The sequence below is a fragment of the Oncorhynchus kisutch genome, linkage group LG7 (genome assembly GCF_002021735.2).
Source record: "Oncorhynchus kisutch isolate 150728-3 linkage group LG7, Okis_V2, whole genome shotgun sequence".
Lineage (NCBI taxonomy): Eukaryota > Metazoa > Chordata > Actinopteri > Salmoniformes > Salmonidae > Oncorhynchus > Oncorhynchus kisutch.
The window spans coordinates 50,488,785-50,504,251 of NC_034180.2; the positions used below are offsets into that span (position 1 = coordinate 50,488,785).

Here is a 15,467-nt window from a genome sequence, read left to right on the forward strand (position 1 = left end):
TGGGGGGTGGGTGGGAGTGTGTGGTGTCATGGGGAGGGGGGATGGGAGTGTGTGGTGTCTTGGGAGTGTGTGGTGTCTTGGGGGGGGTGAGAGTGTGTGGTGTCTTGTGGGGGTGAGAGTGTGTGGTGTCTTGTGGGGGTGGGAGTGTGTGGAGTTTTGGGAGGTGGGGATGGGAGTGTGTGGAGTCTTGGGGGGGGGGGGGGTGTCTTGGGAGGGGGGGATGGTGTCTTGGGAGGGGGGGGTGTCTTGGGGAGGGGGGTGGGAGTGTGTGGTGTCTTGGGGGGGTGTCTTGGGAGGGGGTGGGAGTGTGTGGTGTCTTGGGGGGGAGTGTGTGTGGTGTCTTGGGAGGGGGTGGGAGAGTGTGTGGTGACTTGGGGGGGGGGGTGGCATCTTGGGGTGGGGGGTGGGAGTGTGTGGTGTGTTGGGGAGGCGTGTGTGTGTACTGTACAGAGCCTGACGTTCCCAGGTGTCTTAAAGTTTATACGCACTTACGTGTGTGTGTGCGAGTGTAGATTGACAGTGCACAGAGCCTGATGACGTGTCCAGGTGTGTTGGTGTGTGTGGGTCGAGAGCCCTTCAGACCTCTACTTCTGGAGTACGTAACCAAGAGCTCTGAGGAGAAACTTCCTGGACTGGGGACGCGGTTAGTTTATAGAAAAACTGTTATTCTATTTGAATATCTTCTTTTCATTTCTATTCTATTTTACTCCATTTTGATTGATTGGTTTATTGATTGATTGACCAAGGTCAACTGGAAACGGGGCCCGCTCCCCGGGTACTGGAGCGCGCTCACCTGGTAACGGAAAAGGGTCACGGTCTAGTGTCTGCAGCGAGGGACACGACAACAAGAAGAACGGTAGGTCATGATGTGTTTGTCTGTGAGTGTTACTGTGTTACTGTTGAATATCCAGAAATACTAATATTTCCTCTCTGTTTTGTTTCCTTTCATTTTTTCCCCACACACATCTCTTTTCCTCTCTCTCTCTTTCCCTCTCTCTTTCCCTCTCTCTCTCTTTCCCTCTCTCTTTCCCTCTCTCTCTCTTTCTTTCTCTCTTTCCCTCTCTCTTTCCCTCTCTCTCTCTTTCCCTCTCTCTCTCTTTCTTTCTCTCTTTCCCTCTCTCTTTCTCTCTTTCTCTCTTTCTCTCTTTCTCTCTCTCTCTCTCTCTCTCTCTCTCTCTCTCTCTCTCTCTCTTTCTTTCTTTCTTTCTTTCTTTCCTGGTAGTGAACTTTGGTCTGGAGACTAAGAAGAGCATCATCCATCCTCGCTTAGACTCTTCAAACCGCTCCACCCGTTTCTCTCTCTCCTCTGAGAAGTCCTGCGCTAACGGCCTCAGCACTTGTCCCCACTCCCACAACGGCAGGGAGGCGGTGCTGAACGATGACATAGAGAAGCGAGTACTGGTGAACAAAGATGGCAGCCTGTCTGTGGAGATGAGGGTACGGTTCAATCTCCATAACGATGAGACGCTTCAGTGGTCCACGGAGATTAAGAAGTCTCCCTCTGACTCTCTGACAAACGACTGCTGTCCGCTCAGGGAAGCCCAGCCCTGCTACCTACAGGTTCACTTTGATATGCCTTTTTGACTTTCCTTGTTTTATATTACTTCCGTTTGTTTATATGTTTTATTAGTTTCATTAAGGTGCTTTACAAATAAAATCTATTGTTATCATTCTGTTTCCGGAAGCAGGGCCAATCGGAAAGCTGCTCGGACCCTGACTACGCTTTTTGTGTTGCTGAAGCTGCCGACTACGCACCCAAGCCTCCACAGCGCTCCCTGAAGGAGCCACAGCCCCGCTGTGCCTGCTGCTACCAGAGACCTGACCCAGAGTATGACCTCTGGGAAAACCCCGCCCACATCCAGACCTCTAAGCACTCCCATTCCAGGGTTAGACACACCCACTCTTCTAGCTCCTCCTCCTCCTGCCGCTCCAGCAGGGTGGTGAGGAGACGGGCGACCCACAAGGAGGGCTCGGAGCCTGGAAGGGTTGTCCAGGAGTGCTGCGTCAGGGAAGAGGTACAACGTCGGGTGGAGGTGGAGAGGGACGGAGGAATGGTGGAGGTGTGTACAGTCAGCCGTAGCTGCAGCCGCAGCGAACTCAATCTGAGTGCCACAGACAACCAGGGGGAGGAGCGTCCTCCGTCTAGCTCCTCCCGCATACTCCAAGCGCTTCAGGAAGATGTGGATGCCCTCCCTCCTAGCGCCTCACGTTGCTGCCATAGCAACGACCCCCCACAACCGCTCCCTTTGACTTCGCGTCCTCCCAGCCACTCGTCCAATTACTCCAGGAGCAGGAACCACACCCCTGCCCCTACCCCACAGCGAGAGGAGAGGGGAGAGGGGGAAGAGGAAAGGTGTGACATGGGTGAGGAGAGGGCTAGCAGAGCCTCCTCCCGGCGCTCTTGTCACTCCTGTTCTTGCCGTGGTGGAGAAGTCACCCCTCAGGCCAACCAGGAGAGGGCGGACAGCCAAGCCTCCCACAGATCTAGATCTTTCAATAGAATCACAACCCCTGTGGCTTCAGAGGAGGGAGATGATGAAGATGACGAGGAGGAGGAGGAGAGGGCAGTCAGCGTAATGTCCACTCACACCGGTCTCTCCGGGGGATCGGGTGGGTCATTGGGGTCTATGGGGTCCATTGTGTGTTCTCACTGTGGCGGGTGTGACCATAGGTCCAGCCCTGCATCCTGCCCTTCACAGAGGTCACAGCGATCTAAATGTGAAGAGGAGAGGTCAGGGAGCGGACTCTCGGGTGGCTCAGATGAGTCCGGTTTTTCTCAGAGAACCAACAGGTCCAACTGTACCCACTACTACCAAGAGGGCCGAGCAGCCAGCAGAATGTCACACCTGTCTCTTCCCGAGGAGGGAGAGGATACTGGGAAGGAGGGAGAGGATACATGGAAGGAGGGAGAGGTGGAGGTTGGCGAGAAGAGAGAAGAGGGGGAGAAAGAGGAGAGAGCAGCCAGTGTCCTCTCAGCGAAATCCTTCTCTTCAGTCAAAGGCAGGAACTCCAGAACCTCCCATAAGTCTAAGGCTTCAGAATCCCTTGCAGACATGGAGGAAGAGATGGAGGAAGAGATGGAGGAAGAGATGGAGGAAGAGATGGAGGAAGAGATGGAGGAAGAGATGGAGGAAGAGATGGAGGAAGAGGGAGAAGTGGAAGACAGAAGAGAGCAGAGACCATCAAGCGCCATGTCAGCTAAATGTAACCTCTCAGTAAAGTCCAACAGGTCCCATAAGTCCTACGGCAGCAAATCTGAACTGGCGCCTTCCCCCAAATTACCAGAGGCAACAGCTACTGACGAGGTGGGAGAGGAGAGATCAGCAAGTGCCATGTCAACTAAATCAAACCTCTCAGCCAAGTCTAGCAGGTCTCATAAGTCCACCTGTAGCAAAACATATGGGTCCACAAAAGTTTCAGAAAGGGCAGCATCTCCCAGATCAGAAGCTGCTGAGGATACAGGAGCAGCAGAGACAGAGGACAGAGTAGCCAGTGTTATGTCAGATAAAACCTGTGTTTCAGCAAAGTCCAGCAGATGTCATAAGTCTAGGGCTGCTTCTGTCAGCTCTGACACACCCGACGTCCCTGATATTGAGACAACCGGTGAAGGTGAAGAGGCAGAAGAGGGCGAGAAAACAGAGGAGAGGGCAGAGAGCGCCATGTCAGCTAAATCTAACCTCTCGGTTATGTCCAGCAGGTCCCATAAGTCCACCTACAGCAAAGCAGAACAGGCCCCTTCCCCCTTTTCAGAGGCGCCAGAAACTGAACCTGGTCTAGATGAGGAGGGAGAGGAGAGAGCAGCGAGTGCCAGGTCAACTAAAACCAGTGACTCAGTAAAGTCCAGCAGGTCCCATAAGTCTAACCGTAAAGCTACCTCTCCAAAGCCAGACACTTGTGAAACGCCAGTCAACGATCCAGTGGAGGACACGGAGGGACAGAGAGCAGCCGCGTCAGGTGAAACCAGGGCTTCTGTCAGGTCTAGCAGGTCTCACAAGTCTACCTGTAGTAGGAGTGTTATGTCTGAGACACCTGTCGCTAAAGACATCCCTGCTATTGAAACAACAGAAGGAGATGAGAATGGATCGGCTGCTGCCGCAGGAGACGCAGAGGAGAGACCGGCGAGCGCCACGCCAGCTAAAATGAACGTTTCAGTTAAGTCTAGCAGATCTCACAAGTCTACCAAACCTTCAGAGAGGGTTGTCTTTAAAGGGGCTAACATCCTGGCTATTGAAACAACAGGGAAGTCTAGCAGATCTCATAAGTCCACCTGCAGCAAAGCAGAACGGGTCTCTTCACCCAACTCACCAGAGGTACCAGCTTCTGCTGTAGATGAGGAGGGAGAGAGAGCAGCTAGCACCGTGTCTGCTAAAACCAGTGCTTCAGTCAAGTCCAGCAGGTCTCACAAGTCTACCTGCAGTAGGAATGTCAGGGCTGAGACACCAGGGACTAAAAACATCCCTGTTATTACAACGACAGGGGGAGAGGAGACGGTTGATGATACAATTGTTGCTGGAGACACAGAGGAGAGACCGGCGAGCGTCATCTCAGCTAAAACCAGTGCTTCAGTCAAGTCCAGCAAGTCTCATAAGCCTACCTGCAGCAGGAGTGCTGAGAGTCAAAGATCTCAACCAGCCGATGTCCCTGTTATTGAAACAACAGGAGGAGACGAGAAAGAGAGAGCAGCCAGTGTCATTTCAGCGAAATCTAACGCTTCAGCAAAGACCCGCAGGTCTGACAGGTCCACCTGTAATGGAAGTGCTGAAGCGATCTCTCCAGCGGCTCAAGATATTCCCTCTATTGAGACAACAGGTGAAAAAGAGCAGGGGGACAAAGAGGACGAGAAATATGAGGAGAGACCAGCTAGCGTCATGTCGGCTAAATCCACCACCTCTGACAAGTCCACCAGGTCTCATAAGTCCAGCAGTAGTAAGAGGGCTAAAATGCCAGCTGATGTCCCTGTTGTTGAGACCACCGGAGGAGACGTGAAGGGAGAGGGGACAGAGAGACCAGCGAGTGCCATGTCGACTAAATCCAACGTTTCAGCAAAGTCCAGCAGGTCTCACAAGTCCACCTGTAATAGTGGAAATGCTAGAGCGGTCTCTCCAGCACCTAAAACAGCAGACGTCCCAGCCATTGAAACAACAGAGGTTGACCGTGAGGGAGAGAAAACAGAGGAGAGACCAGCTAGCGCCATGTCGGCTAAATCTCACATCTCAGCTAAGTCCAGTACATCTAATAAGTCTAATGCAAGTAACAGAAGTATGTTTCCGCACCTGAAAAAAGAGAGAGGTGAGAGAGGCGTTAGACCCCTCCCCAGCACTACAGGAGATGACCTTGAGACAGGCCGTGTGAAATCTGCCATGAGCACAAACCTCAAAAGTAAAGCAGATTCCTCCCCCACCAGACCCCTCTCCAGAACATCACAGACCAGCGCTAAACCTACCAATCGAACACCGCCTGCCACCACCGAGACAGCCAATGGGGAGTCTCGAAGTCAAGCCGCCAGCAAGGCTGCAGACATAGCTGATGACGTCATAAATGATGTCACAGAGGAGAAAGCGTCCAGCGTACGCTCCAAGAGCCCTGCCAAAGCAGCTGGAGACTCCAGGCCTGTGTCTGCTTCCTCCGCCCGCCCCAGCGGGTCAAAGGTGAAAGTTGAGAAGGCCAGCGATGCCCATGAGGAGGAGAGTCTAAATATAAGCGCCTCCGACTTCCTGCAAGTGAAAGGTCACGGTCACAGAGTCAAAGCTCAGAGTGACACAGACAGCGTTCGCTCTGTGAAGACGGTGATAGAAAGGAATTCCAGACCAAAGTCACCGCGAGCGAGAGACCCTGTCCCCCAGTCCCCCAGTCCCACCATTCAATTGGAGACGGCCAGCATCAGTGACAGCCTCCTCTCTCAGTTCCTGTCAGCTGCTGACCTGCTCAAGGGGAACATTGCCGCCTTGCGCCCCTCCAGCCCTGTAGGGTCAACGGTTAGCCTCACTGAGAGCGGGAAGAGTGGACAGAGTCGGAGGAGCAGGAAACCCGAACAGGAAGAGGTAGAGTTAGAGGAGCTGGATCCCCTCTGTCTGCCTAACACCTTGCCCAACGACGTTGTCAGTGATTGGCTGAGAGGCATACCTGCCGACGGCGGTATGGATAGCCCTGAAGACGAGATGAACAAGGGAATTGAGGAGACAGAAGAAGGAGAGGAAGCCGTGGAGAAAGGAGGGGAAACAGAGGGACAGGGAGGAGAGGAGACTGAGGAGAAACAAGAACCTGTTGAGACCACAGTGCTGGAGCAGGAGAACATGGCTGAACCAGGAGAACAGGAAGAGGAAGAGGAGAACACGGCTGAACCAGGAGAACAGGAAGAGGAAGAGGAACAGGAACAGGAGAACATGGCTGAACCAGGACAACAAGAAGAGGAAGAGGAGAACATGGCTGAACCAGGACAACAGGAAGAGGAAGTGAAGGAGGCTGCAGAGCACCCAGAGGAAGAGGAGGAGGTGAAAGAGGAGGAGGAAGAGAGGGGAGAGGAGGAGGCAGTAGCAGTGGAGCAAGAGAAGGAAGAAAAAGAAGAAGAGAGGGAGGAGGGAGGAGAAGGGGGAGAGTGTGCTGGCTTCTGCCCTGACCCAGCCCCGCCCACCAATGACATCACTTCCTCTCGTCCTCGCCACCTGTTCCTCAGTAAAGAATCAGAGCTGCCTCGGAGCTGCCACTCATCTGTGGCAGTAATGAAGGTTCTACTGAGCCCTACACTGGGCCGATGCAGCTCCCTGCCTGAGGTATTTCCTGTTTCTAGACTTTTCTTTGCATACTTTTACTTTCCAGTGAGCACAAGATGTTGAAAAGTATTTTCATTGTATTTTCAACATCTTTTCAACCCAAAATAGGAATTTTCCAAATCTTTTTCTCATAGGGTTATATACTTTATAGTTTTACTGATATGCTTCATACTTTTAAACTATTATTAATTTCATATTTTTAATGTGTCATATTCATGGTTTGTATGATTTTCAGGGAGATAAAAAAACAAACACATTTGATACAATTTATTCCTAATTCTATCCCTTTACTCCAGATAAGTCCTGTGTACGGACGCAGACTGAGCTCCTCTGCTAAAGGTCTGCTGGACTGTCTGGCCCAGCTGCAGCTCATCGACCCGCCCTCTCTCCCAGCTGCAGCTCCAAGCCCTGACAGGGACCAGCGATACCAAGAGGTCATGGATATACTAGAGTCACTGTGGCTGTCTAAGCCCAACCCCGGGAAGGGGAAAGAGGGAGAGGCAGAGGAGAAGGAGAGGATGAAAGACTCTGGTGTGGACCTGAGCAGTGGCTCAGCTGGGTCGGGGGGTTCTGGGAAAGGCAAACCAGATGATACAGCAGGTGACATCACTCCCATAGCAGAGGGAGAGGAAGAGGGAGGGGAGGAAGAGGAAGGGGTGGGGGAGGCAGGAGAGACAGAGGGAGGAGAGGGGGAGGAACGAGTAGGAGAGACAGGAGGAGAGGGAGAGACAGAGGGAGGAGAGGGGGAGGAACGAGTAGGAGAGACAGGAGGAGAGGGAGAGACAGGAGGAGAGGGAGAGACAGAGGGAGGAGAGGGAGAGACAGAGGGAGGGGATGGAGCATCAGCAGAGCTGCTTTCAGACACGGCCACCCCAGACATCGCCAGCCGAGTACAGAGCAGTCCAGGGGAGGATGAGGCGATCTCAGAGTCGCCCGCAGGGAGAGGTGAGATGATGCAGACTCCTGAGAGCCTCAAAGCCCCAAGAAGCCCATCCTCTTCAAACAGCACGGCCTATAAGTCCCCCACTGACATAGAGAGAGACACCCCGGAGGACACCCCTAGCTCAGGGACACCTCCGTCAGTCCAGCGAGCCCTGCTCACCAAGCGTGTCTCCCAGGACCCTGACCCGGTCTGGGTTCTCAACCTGCTGAAGAAGCTGGAGAAACAGTTTATGACCCACTACGTCGACGCCATGGCTGAGTTCAAGGTACTGATACAACAACATGAATCATCATCATCATCATATTCATCATCATTTTTTAAATGAATAATCTTGATAATACTGTTGTGTTTGTGAAGGTACGTTGGGACCTAGACAACAATGTGATGTTGGACACTATGATCACTGAGCTGAGAGACGAGGTGAAGAAGAGGATCCAGACGAGCATTGATCGTGAGCTGAGGAAGATCCGGGGGCGTGCAGGGCGGGGGGGCATGCCGCGCCCCCCTATCCTGTCCCGCGATTCAACCGTTACAGACCAGAGGAGGCGGAGGCTAAAGGTGGGAGGGGCCAACACCTGAGGTTTCTAAATTACCTTTAAAGTCACTCAGTAACAAAGTCACTATTTTAGTTTAACAGCTTTTTAAAAAACTTTTAAGTAAGACTTTATTACATAATATATTTGAATTCCTAATTTATTGTAACGTGTATTGTCATGTTTTGCATACATTCGTAATAAAGTTTGACTGTGTTTTGAAGGTCATGAAGGTTCAGTCAGTGAACAAGAGTGACGGGGAGCAGGGTTCGGATGTTAGTGACCAGCGCAGCGAGGGCGAGGATGAATACTGTCCCTGCGACGCCTGCATACGGAAGAAGGCGGATGTCCAACAAATCAAAATGGAAGCTGTGGTCGCCTCAGCGCCGGTGATGATGGCGTTTGATCTGCGGAAGATCCTGCTGATGAAGAGAGACCCAAAGCCTCTTGCGCCCTCTAGCCCCACGCAGGGGTTGAACAATGATCACCTGGAATTGGAGGAGAAGAAAGAGGAAGAGGAGGGTGTGAATCCAGAGGTGGTACACAAAGACGAGGAAGAGGAGGAGACCAAGGAGGATATTATACCAACTGTTGTCATAGAGGAAGCTATCCCTGAGGAGGAAGAGGAAGGAGTGACTGAGGGAGAGGAGGAAGTACAGGAGAGTGATGGAGCTGAGTCTGTGATGGGGGATGTAGAGGAGGAGATAGCTGAGGAAATAGCTGAGGAGATAGAGACTGAAGAACAGGAGGATGGAGTGGTGGAGGGAACAGAGGATGAGGAGGAGGAGGAAGGAGAGATGGGAGGTGAAATTTCAGGAGAAGATGGCGTGGACGCGGAGGAGACTGGAGAGGGGGAGGAGTTAGTAGAAGGGGAGGAGGAAGGAGCAGGGGACGCTGAAGCAGTGCAGGAGGATCAAGCGGGAGGAGATGAAAACACTGTTGATGGACCAGCAGAGGGGGATGAGGTGGTGGGAGAGGGGGAGGAGACGGATGAGGAGGAGGGAGAGGGGGAGGGTGAGGAGGGAGTAGAGACAGGAGAGGGAACAGCTGAGGAGGATGAAACAGGAGGAGAGGAGGAGGAGGATGGAGGAGAGGAGGCAGAGGAGAACAATGTGGTGTCTGAATTCAAGGTGGAAGAAGAGGAGGAGGAAGAGAATGAAAACACAGCAGGAGAGACAAGTGGAGAGGAGGAGGGAGAGACTCCTGAGGAAGGCACAGAGGGCAATGTGGGGGTGGAGGATGCTGTGGAGGAGTTGAATCCTGAAGAAGAGAATGAAGAGGTGAAAGAGGGAAACAGAGAAATCCCCCTGATAAGCCAGATGACCAGAACCTCTGTGGAGTCCCAGCCAGGATCTATGGAGAACACAGTTTCACCAATGCGCTCTTTAACACCCATTGAGACCAAGGAAACCGGCTCTGATGGACAAAAGATGGCGTCTGCAGGTGAGGGGTCTGGGGGGAAAGGCCAGAGGAGGAGCCGATCTCCAGCCAGAGCCAAACGCAGGAAACCCAAAGAGAGCGATATAGAACTAGATGATCTAGAAATGTAACCCTCACAGGACATAGTAATGATCTATGACGTCCAGTTCTATCACAGAAGATAGAACTGGATGTTCTAGATCTGCAAGCATCACAGTCACATAAAGCACTTTATAATCCCCTCTCTAGGTTAAAAATATCTATACCGGAGGTATTGCACAGGTGAAGGTAGATTCTGCCAAGTCAGAGTGGCATGTACTTTTTATTGTTATGGAAGGGTATAACTGAAACAATCATAATATTACAAACCATAAGATGTCATGTGAAAATTATATTTGTATATTTCTAGAAACCAATTGTATTTATGTCTGACTTTATTTTCCTGGAGGGGTGTATATACTCTACTGTATAGAGGGGTGTATATACTCTACTGTCTGGAAGGGTGTATATTCTCTACTGTCTGGAGGGGTGTATATACTCTACTGTCTGGAAGGGTGTATATACTCTACTGTCTGGAGGGGTGTATATACTCTACTGTCTGGAGGGGTGTATATACTCTACTGTCTGGAGGGGTGTATATTCTCTACTGTATGGAGGGGTGTATATACTCTACTGTCTGGAGGGGTGTATATACTCTACTGTATGGAGGGGTGTATATTCTCTACTGTCTGGAGGGGTGTATATACTCTACTGTCTGGAGGGGTGTATATACTCTACTGTATGGAGGGGTGTATATTCTCTACTGTCTGGAGGGGTGTATATTCTCTACTGTATGGAGGGGTGTATATACTCTACTGTCTGGAGGGGTGTATATACTCTACTGTCTGGAGGGGTGTATATACTCTACTGTCTGGAGGGGTGTATATACTCTACTGTCTGGAGGGGTGTATATTCTCAACTGTCTGGGGGGGTGTATATTCTCTACTGTATGGAGGGGTGTATATACTCTACTGTCTGGAGGGGTGTATATACTCTACTGTATGGAGGGGTGTATATTCTCTACTGTCTGGAGGGGTGTATATTCTGGACGTCATGATGATATGCGTATTTTGTGTTTGTGAATAGGTGTGTTGTTAAACAGAATTACACCCTAGACCGGTTCTCCCCGAACAGGACTCAAAGTGGAGACCAATTCCTCCTGGGTCCCAGACAGAAATATGGTTTAGTTTGTAAACCACTTCTCTTAGGTTAACCTGAGAGCACAAGGTACTGACATCACATACAGGTTAACTTGTATCACTTAGCCATAAACATATACCTCCCTGTGACAATAGGCATTGGGGGAATGTATTCAAAGTAACAACCAAACTATATATTTATATAATATATAAGCAACAAACCATGTATGTATACTTGATAAGATTACTGTAGTGTCATTCTGAAGCTCAGTGTTTGAAGACTGCCATTGGAATCTCAGGGAAGGAGGGTTGTATGAACGATTGTGATGGGTGTATGACGGACAACTTCCCTATAATGTTTGGTACCCGAATAGTGCTGAGCGATTAGTGCTTTTTGAAGTTGGTTCGGTTTCGTTTCGATTATTAAAATATAATCATGTTTTTTTTTCTCCATTTCAATTTCGATAATTAAAACATATTTTAAATGCATTATGGAATCATGAAATTAAACATATATATATTTTTTTTTGCTCTTTAATAGAAATTCCAAAGCCTAAACTAGTGAACATTCAATTGCCAAAACATGTAGAAAATATTCCATTGACTCTGTCAGGTCCACATTGGGTAGACACCAATAGAGCATATTGAAATTACTATGAAATAATACAATATTTCAGTTGTGTATATTTACTTAGGTTTTCTTAAATTATTTTTATTATTTTTCATTCTTTAAAGTCATGGTCTCATATCTGTTCAGGCAGTAGCTGCCAGCCAGCCCATCTAATATTATATCTGTGCTCCCCATACTGTACTGTCTTGTCATCCTATTTAGCTAGCCTGCCTAAGTATGCCGCAGAGCTGTCTGGCTAAATCATTTTACTAGTTCTTCAAAGAAGATAAGGCGTACTTTCACCAACTATCTCTGTCCCTCTTGTCATTGTGTTGTGCACATTGCGGTCTGTGTGTATCTAACCTAACAGAGCAGGCGTAAACGTATATCAGTCTCTGTTGAAGCAGGAAAGAACGGGCGCAATGGATTGTGGGCATTGTAGTTAATGACCCATGTTTCTGCACTGAACTACTAAGTTGAATATTTGCTTTATGTAGATGGGTTAGCTGACATCACAAAACGATGTGCGCGCTTCCGTGGGGCAGACGTCAACCTGTTGTGATTCTGGATGGCCAGATTGTTTGCAAGAATGACAAGAAACTAGCGTGTGGGGATTCTGGATGTGTCTCGTTTCTTGTTATTGATATCATGTCTTGTTTTGGCTGATTTCATGTCAATGCTAATATGGCAAAAAAAAAATCGCTAGCTCATCAATACATTTATTTACGTTTTCAATAAACATTGGATAAGAATGGATACGAACCCTCTCAGTTTTGCCCCATAGTTGCGAATCCAACCCGTCTATGAAAACTACAACTCCCTTCAGCCCAGCGTCCCACATAGTTCTTGACTTGATTTCTCTCTTGAATGATTTGTGTGTTGGGCTCACACAAAAAAAAATGAATGTATTTCAAGTAATTGAACTGACTTCAGTCAATTAGTTGTTTAATAGCAAAAAAAAAAAAAGTACAACATTTCCGTTAATCGCTCATCACTAGTACCGAACCTGTTTAAGTGTCTGCTTTCTGTCAGACCCGTGAAGGTTGTTGTTGTTGAGTTGTCAAGGTAACGCACCCCTGATCTGCGTCTGTGTTGTTGCGTTCAGTTGTTTTGTCAAGCGATATGACGCAGGAGGGCTTTAACCATGTGGGACGGTAATCACTAAAGTCTTAATAAAGACGTTGCGTGGTCAATCCGACGTCTGCATTGGCCGGAGCACCATTTACGGTGATTACGGACTCTGCAGAAGTCATTCTTCTTGCCCATCGCCGAGCAGCGCAGAGCTGTTGTCAAGGAAGTGAGATTGTCAACCAATCATGTCAATGAGGAGCTATTCGGAACCCTCCGCATTGGTACAGAGTTTGGGAGGCCCAAGGCGATGCGGTACAGAGCTCAGTTTGGTCTCCGTGTGCCTCTGGAGGCTCTGCAATTGCGTCACACCTTCCGTTCAGAGCCTCCGGCCACATTTTTTGGGGGGATCAAGCATAAATAGGCTTTTACTGCAACCATGGTGTCAAGAGAGATGAGGGAGAAGAGAGACATCTATCTCTATCTTTAATGTCATTATTAGCGGTACAGCTGGTATTGCTGTTGTTGTTGTCGTACCTGACTGAAGGGTTATCTGGATGTATTGAATATATTTATGGATAAGATCAAACAGGACACTTGTAGTTTAGAGCGAAGTCCTCCTCATATCTATATATCTACACTGTAACATGTCTTTACACAGGGTTGAGACAGAGATGTGCACTATGATTCTCTCAGGCTCAGTCTACTGCAGTCTATGTTTGTTTTGTTTTGTTTTGGGCGTCAATCAAGTCCTATTGGTTGGTTGGTGGTGCTGTGGGACATGTCTATGCTGCTATTGGTCCGTTCGGCTGTCAATCTTGTGTGACATAACCTTGGGAACACCATGTAAAGTTTCAAAAGAAGATTCTAATGTATTTTAATGTATAATAATGAATCAAATAAAATATTTTAAACGAAAAATACTGTTTAGTTGAAATTTGTTGCTGAAATTTGTTGCTGCTTAAAGGTACCGTGCGTAAGATTTCCACTGATTAGAACACTTGAACTCTTTTGTAAAAGATCTAGTTCAGATAAAGACTAACTATTTTGTGAAGAGGAGAGTGAGATCCCTTTAGATTCTGTTCAGTCTGTGTAATGTTTGTGTAGTGTGTGTGTAGTGTGTGTGTGGGTGTGTGTGTCGTGTGTACTGTGAGTGTAGTGTGTGTGTGTCGTGTGTGTAGTGTGTGTACAGTGCACCAGGAGTGCCACATTGGCTCCAGGATACCGGATCTAAAGCAGCTCAGTCACTCTGAGAGAGAACAGCACCCATGTTACTCTAATCCTCTATATGTGTGTGTGTGTGTGTGTGTGTGTGTGTGTGTGTGTGTGTGTGTGTGTGTGTGTGTCTTTTAATTTGCCACAGAGGGATTGAGGATGTGTTACACCACAGTCCAATCTGAGCCGTAGCCTCACGGACACAAGGCAGAAACAGACACTGTCAGTATCAGCACAATGCTGCATTGGCTGTGGGATACATTCAGACCTTTTTTTGTGATAAATATTATCTCGCTGGGAGACGGATCCCTGCAGGAGAAAGTTGAGAATATTCTCAAGTATGTTCTATGTCCTTTGACTGTTTAGGTAAACTTGCTTTGAGGAAATTGTTTAAGAAAATGGTCTGAAACAGATTTTATTATAACTGGAAGTGAACCAATGAGACCTCAGGACTGTGTCAGATTGGCTTTGTTCACAGATAACTCCAAATACCTAGAGGTGGATCACAGCTTCGACATATTGGCTTATAGGTGCTGATATTCTAACCATGTGGCCCACAGGTTTCTGGTCAAGATTGTCCAATAGCAATTGATGGAAATGTCTGAACATCACAGCTCATGAGTGGGTGAATGGAATGTTCAGAGGTAACAACGTGGCGTCCAGCTCCAACGTCTCTATACGGTCGAGTTCCTGCCCTACTACATTGCGGACGAATGCCAGATCTCACAACGCCTCAATAGGTGCTTAACATAGCAGCTAACCACATCATATGATATAACAATCTGCAATGCAATAGCAACGCATCTAACCCGGACAAGAACTCAACCTACGGCTTTGTTTCCAACTACAGTTGCAGTAGATTTTATAATGTCATGTCCTACTGCCCTCTGGTGCTGCCTTATTGTCATGGTTACAGTCTGCTGTTCTACTGCACTTTGGTGCTGCCTTATTGTCATGGTTACAGTCTGCTGTTCTACTGCCCTCTGGTGCTACCTTATTGTCATGGTTACAGTCTGCTGTTCTACTGCCCTCTGGTGCTGCCTTGTTGTCATGGTTACAGTCTGCTGTTCTACTGCCCTCTGGTGTTGCCTTGTTGTCATGGTTACAGTCTGCTGTTCTACTGCCCTCTGGTGCTACCTTGTTGTCATGGTTACAGTCTGCTGTTCTACTGCCCTCTGGTGCTACCTTGTTGTCATGGTTACAGTCTGCTGTTCTACTGCCCTCTGGTGCTGCCTTATTGTCATGGTTACAGTCTGCTGTTCTACTGCCCTCTGGTGCTGCCTTGTTGTCATGGTTACAGTCTGGTGTTCTACTGCCCTCGGGTGCTGCCTTGTTGTCATGGTTACAGTCTGCTGTTCTACTGCCCTCTGGTGCTACCTTGTTGTCATGGTTACAGTCTGCTGTTCTACTGCCCTCTGGTGCTACCTTGTTGTCATGGTTACATGCCGCTGTTCTACTGCTCTCTGGTGCTGCCTTGTTGTCATGGTTACAGTCTGCTGTTCTACTGCCCTCTGGTGCTGCCTTGTTGTCATGGTTACAGTCTGCTGTTCTACTGCCCTCTGGTGTTGCCTTGTTGTCATGGTTACAGTCTGCTGTTCTACTGCCCTCTGGTGCTACCTTGTTGTCATGGTTACAGTCTGCTGTTCTACTGCCCTCTGGTGTTGCCTTATTGTCATGGTTACAGTCTGCTGTTCTACTGCCCTCTGGTGCTGCCTTGTTGTCATGGTTACA

At 48.9% G+C, this 15,467-nt stretch overlaps 1 protein-coding gene across 1 annotated transcript; it reads left to right on the top strand.

Moving 5' to 3' along the window:
* The first annotated feature begins 7,513 nt into the window (after positions 1 to 7,513).
* Positions 7,514 to 13,196, top strand: LOC116374715 (spore wall protein 2-like). The gene is made up of 3 exons (XM_031829248.1): positions 7,514 to 7,978; positions 8,071 to 8,271; positions 8,471 to 13,196. Exons 1-3 carry the CDS (start codon positions 7,721 to 7,723, stop codon positions 9,794 to 9,796), a joined length of 1,785 nt encoding a protein of 594 aa, XP_031685108.1. The 5' UTR covers positions 7,514 to 7,720; the 3' UTR covers positions 9,797 to 13,196.
* Positions 13,197 to 15,467: the final 2,271 nt, after the last annotated feature.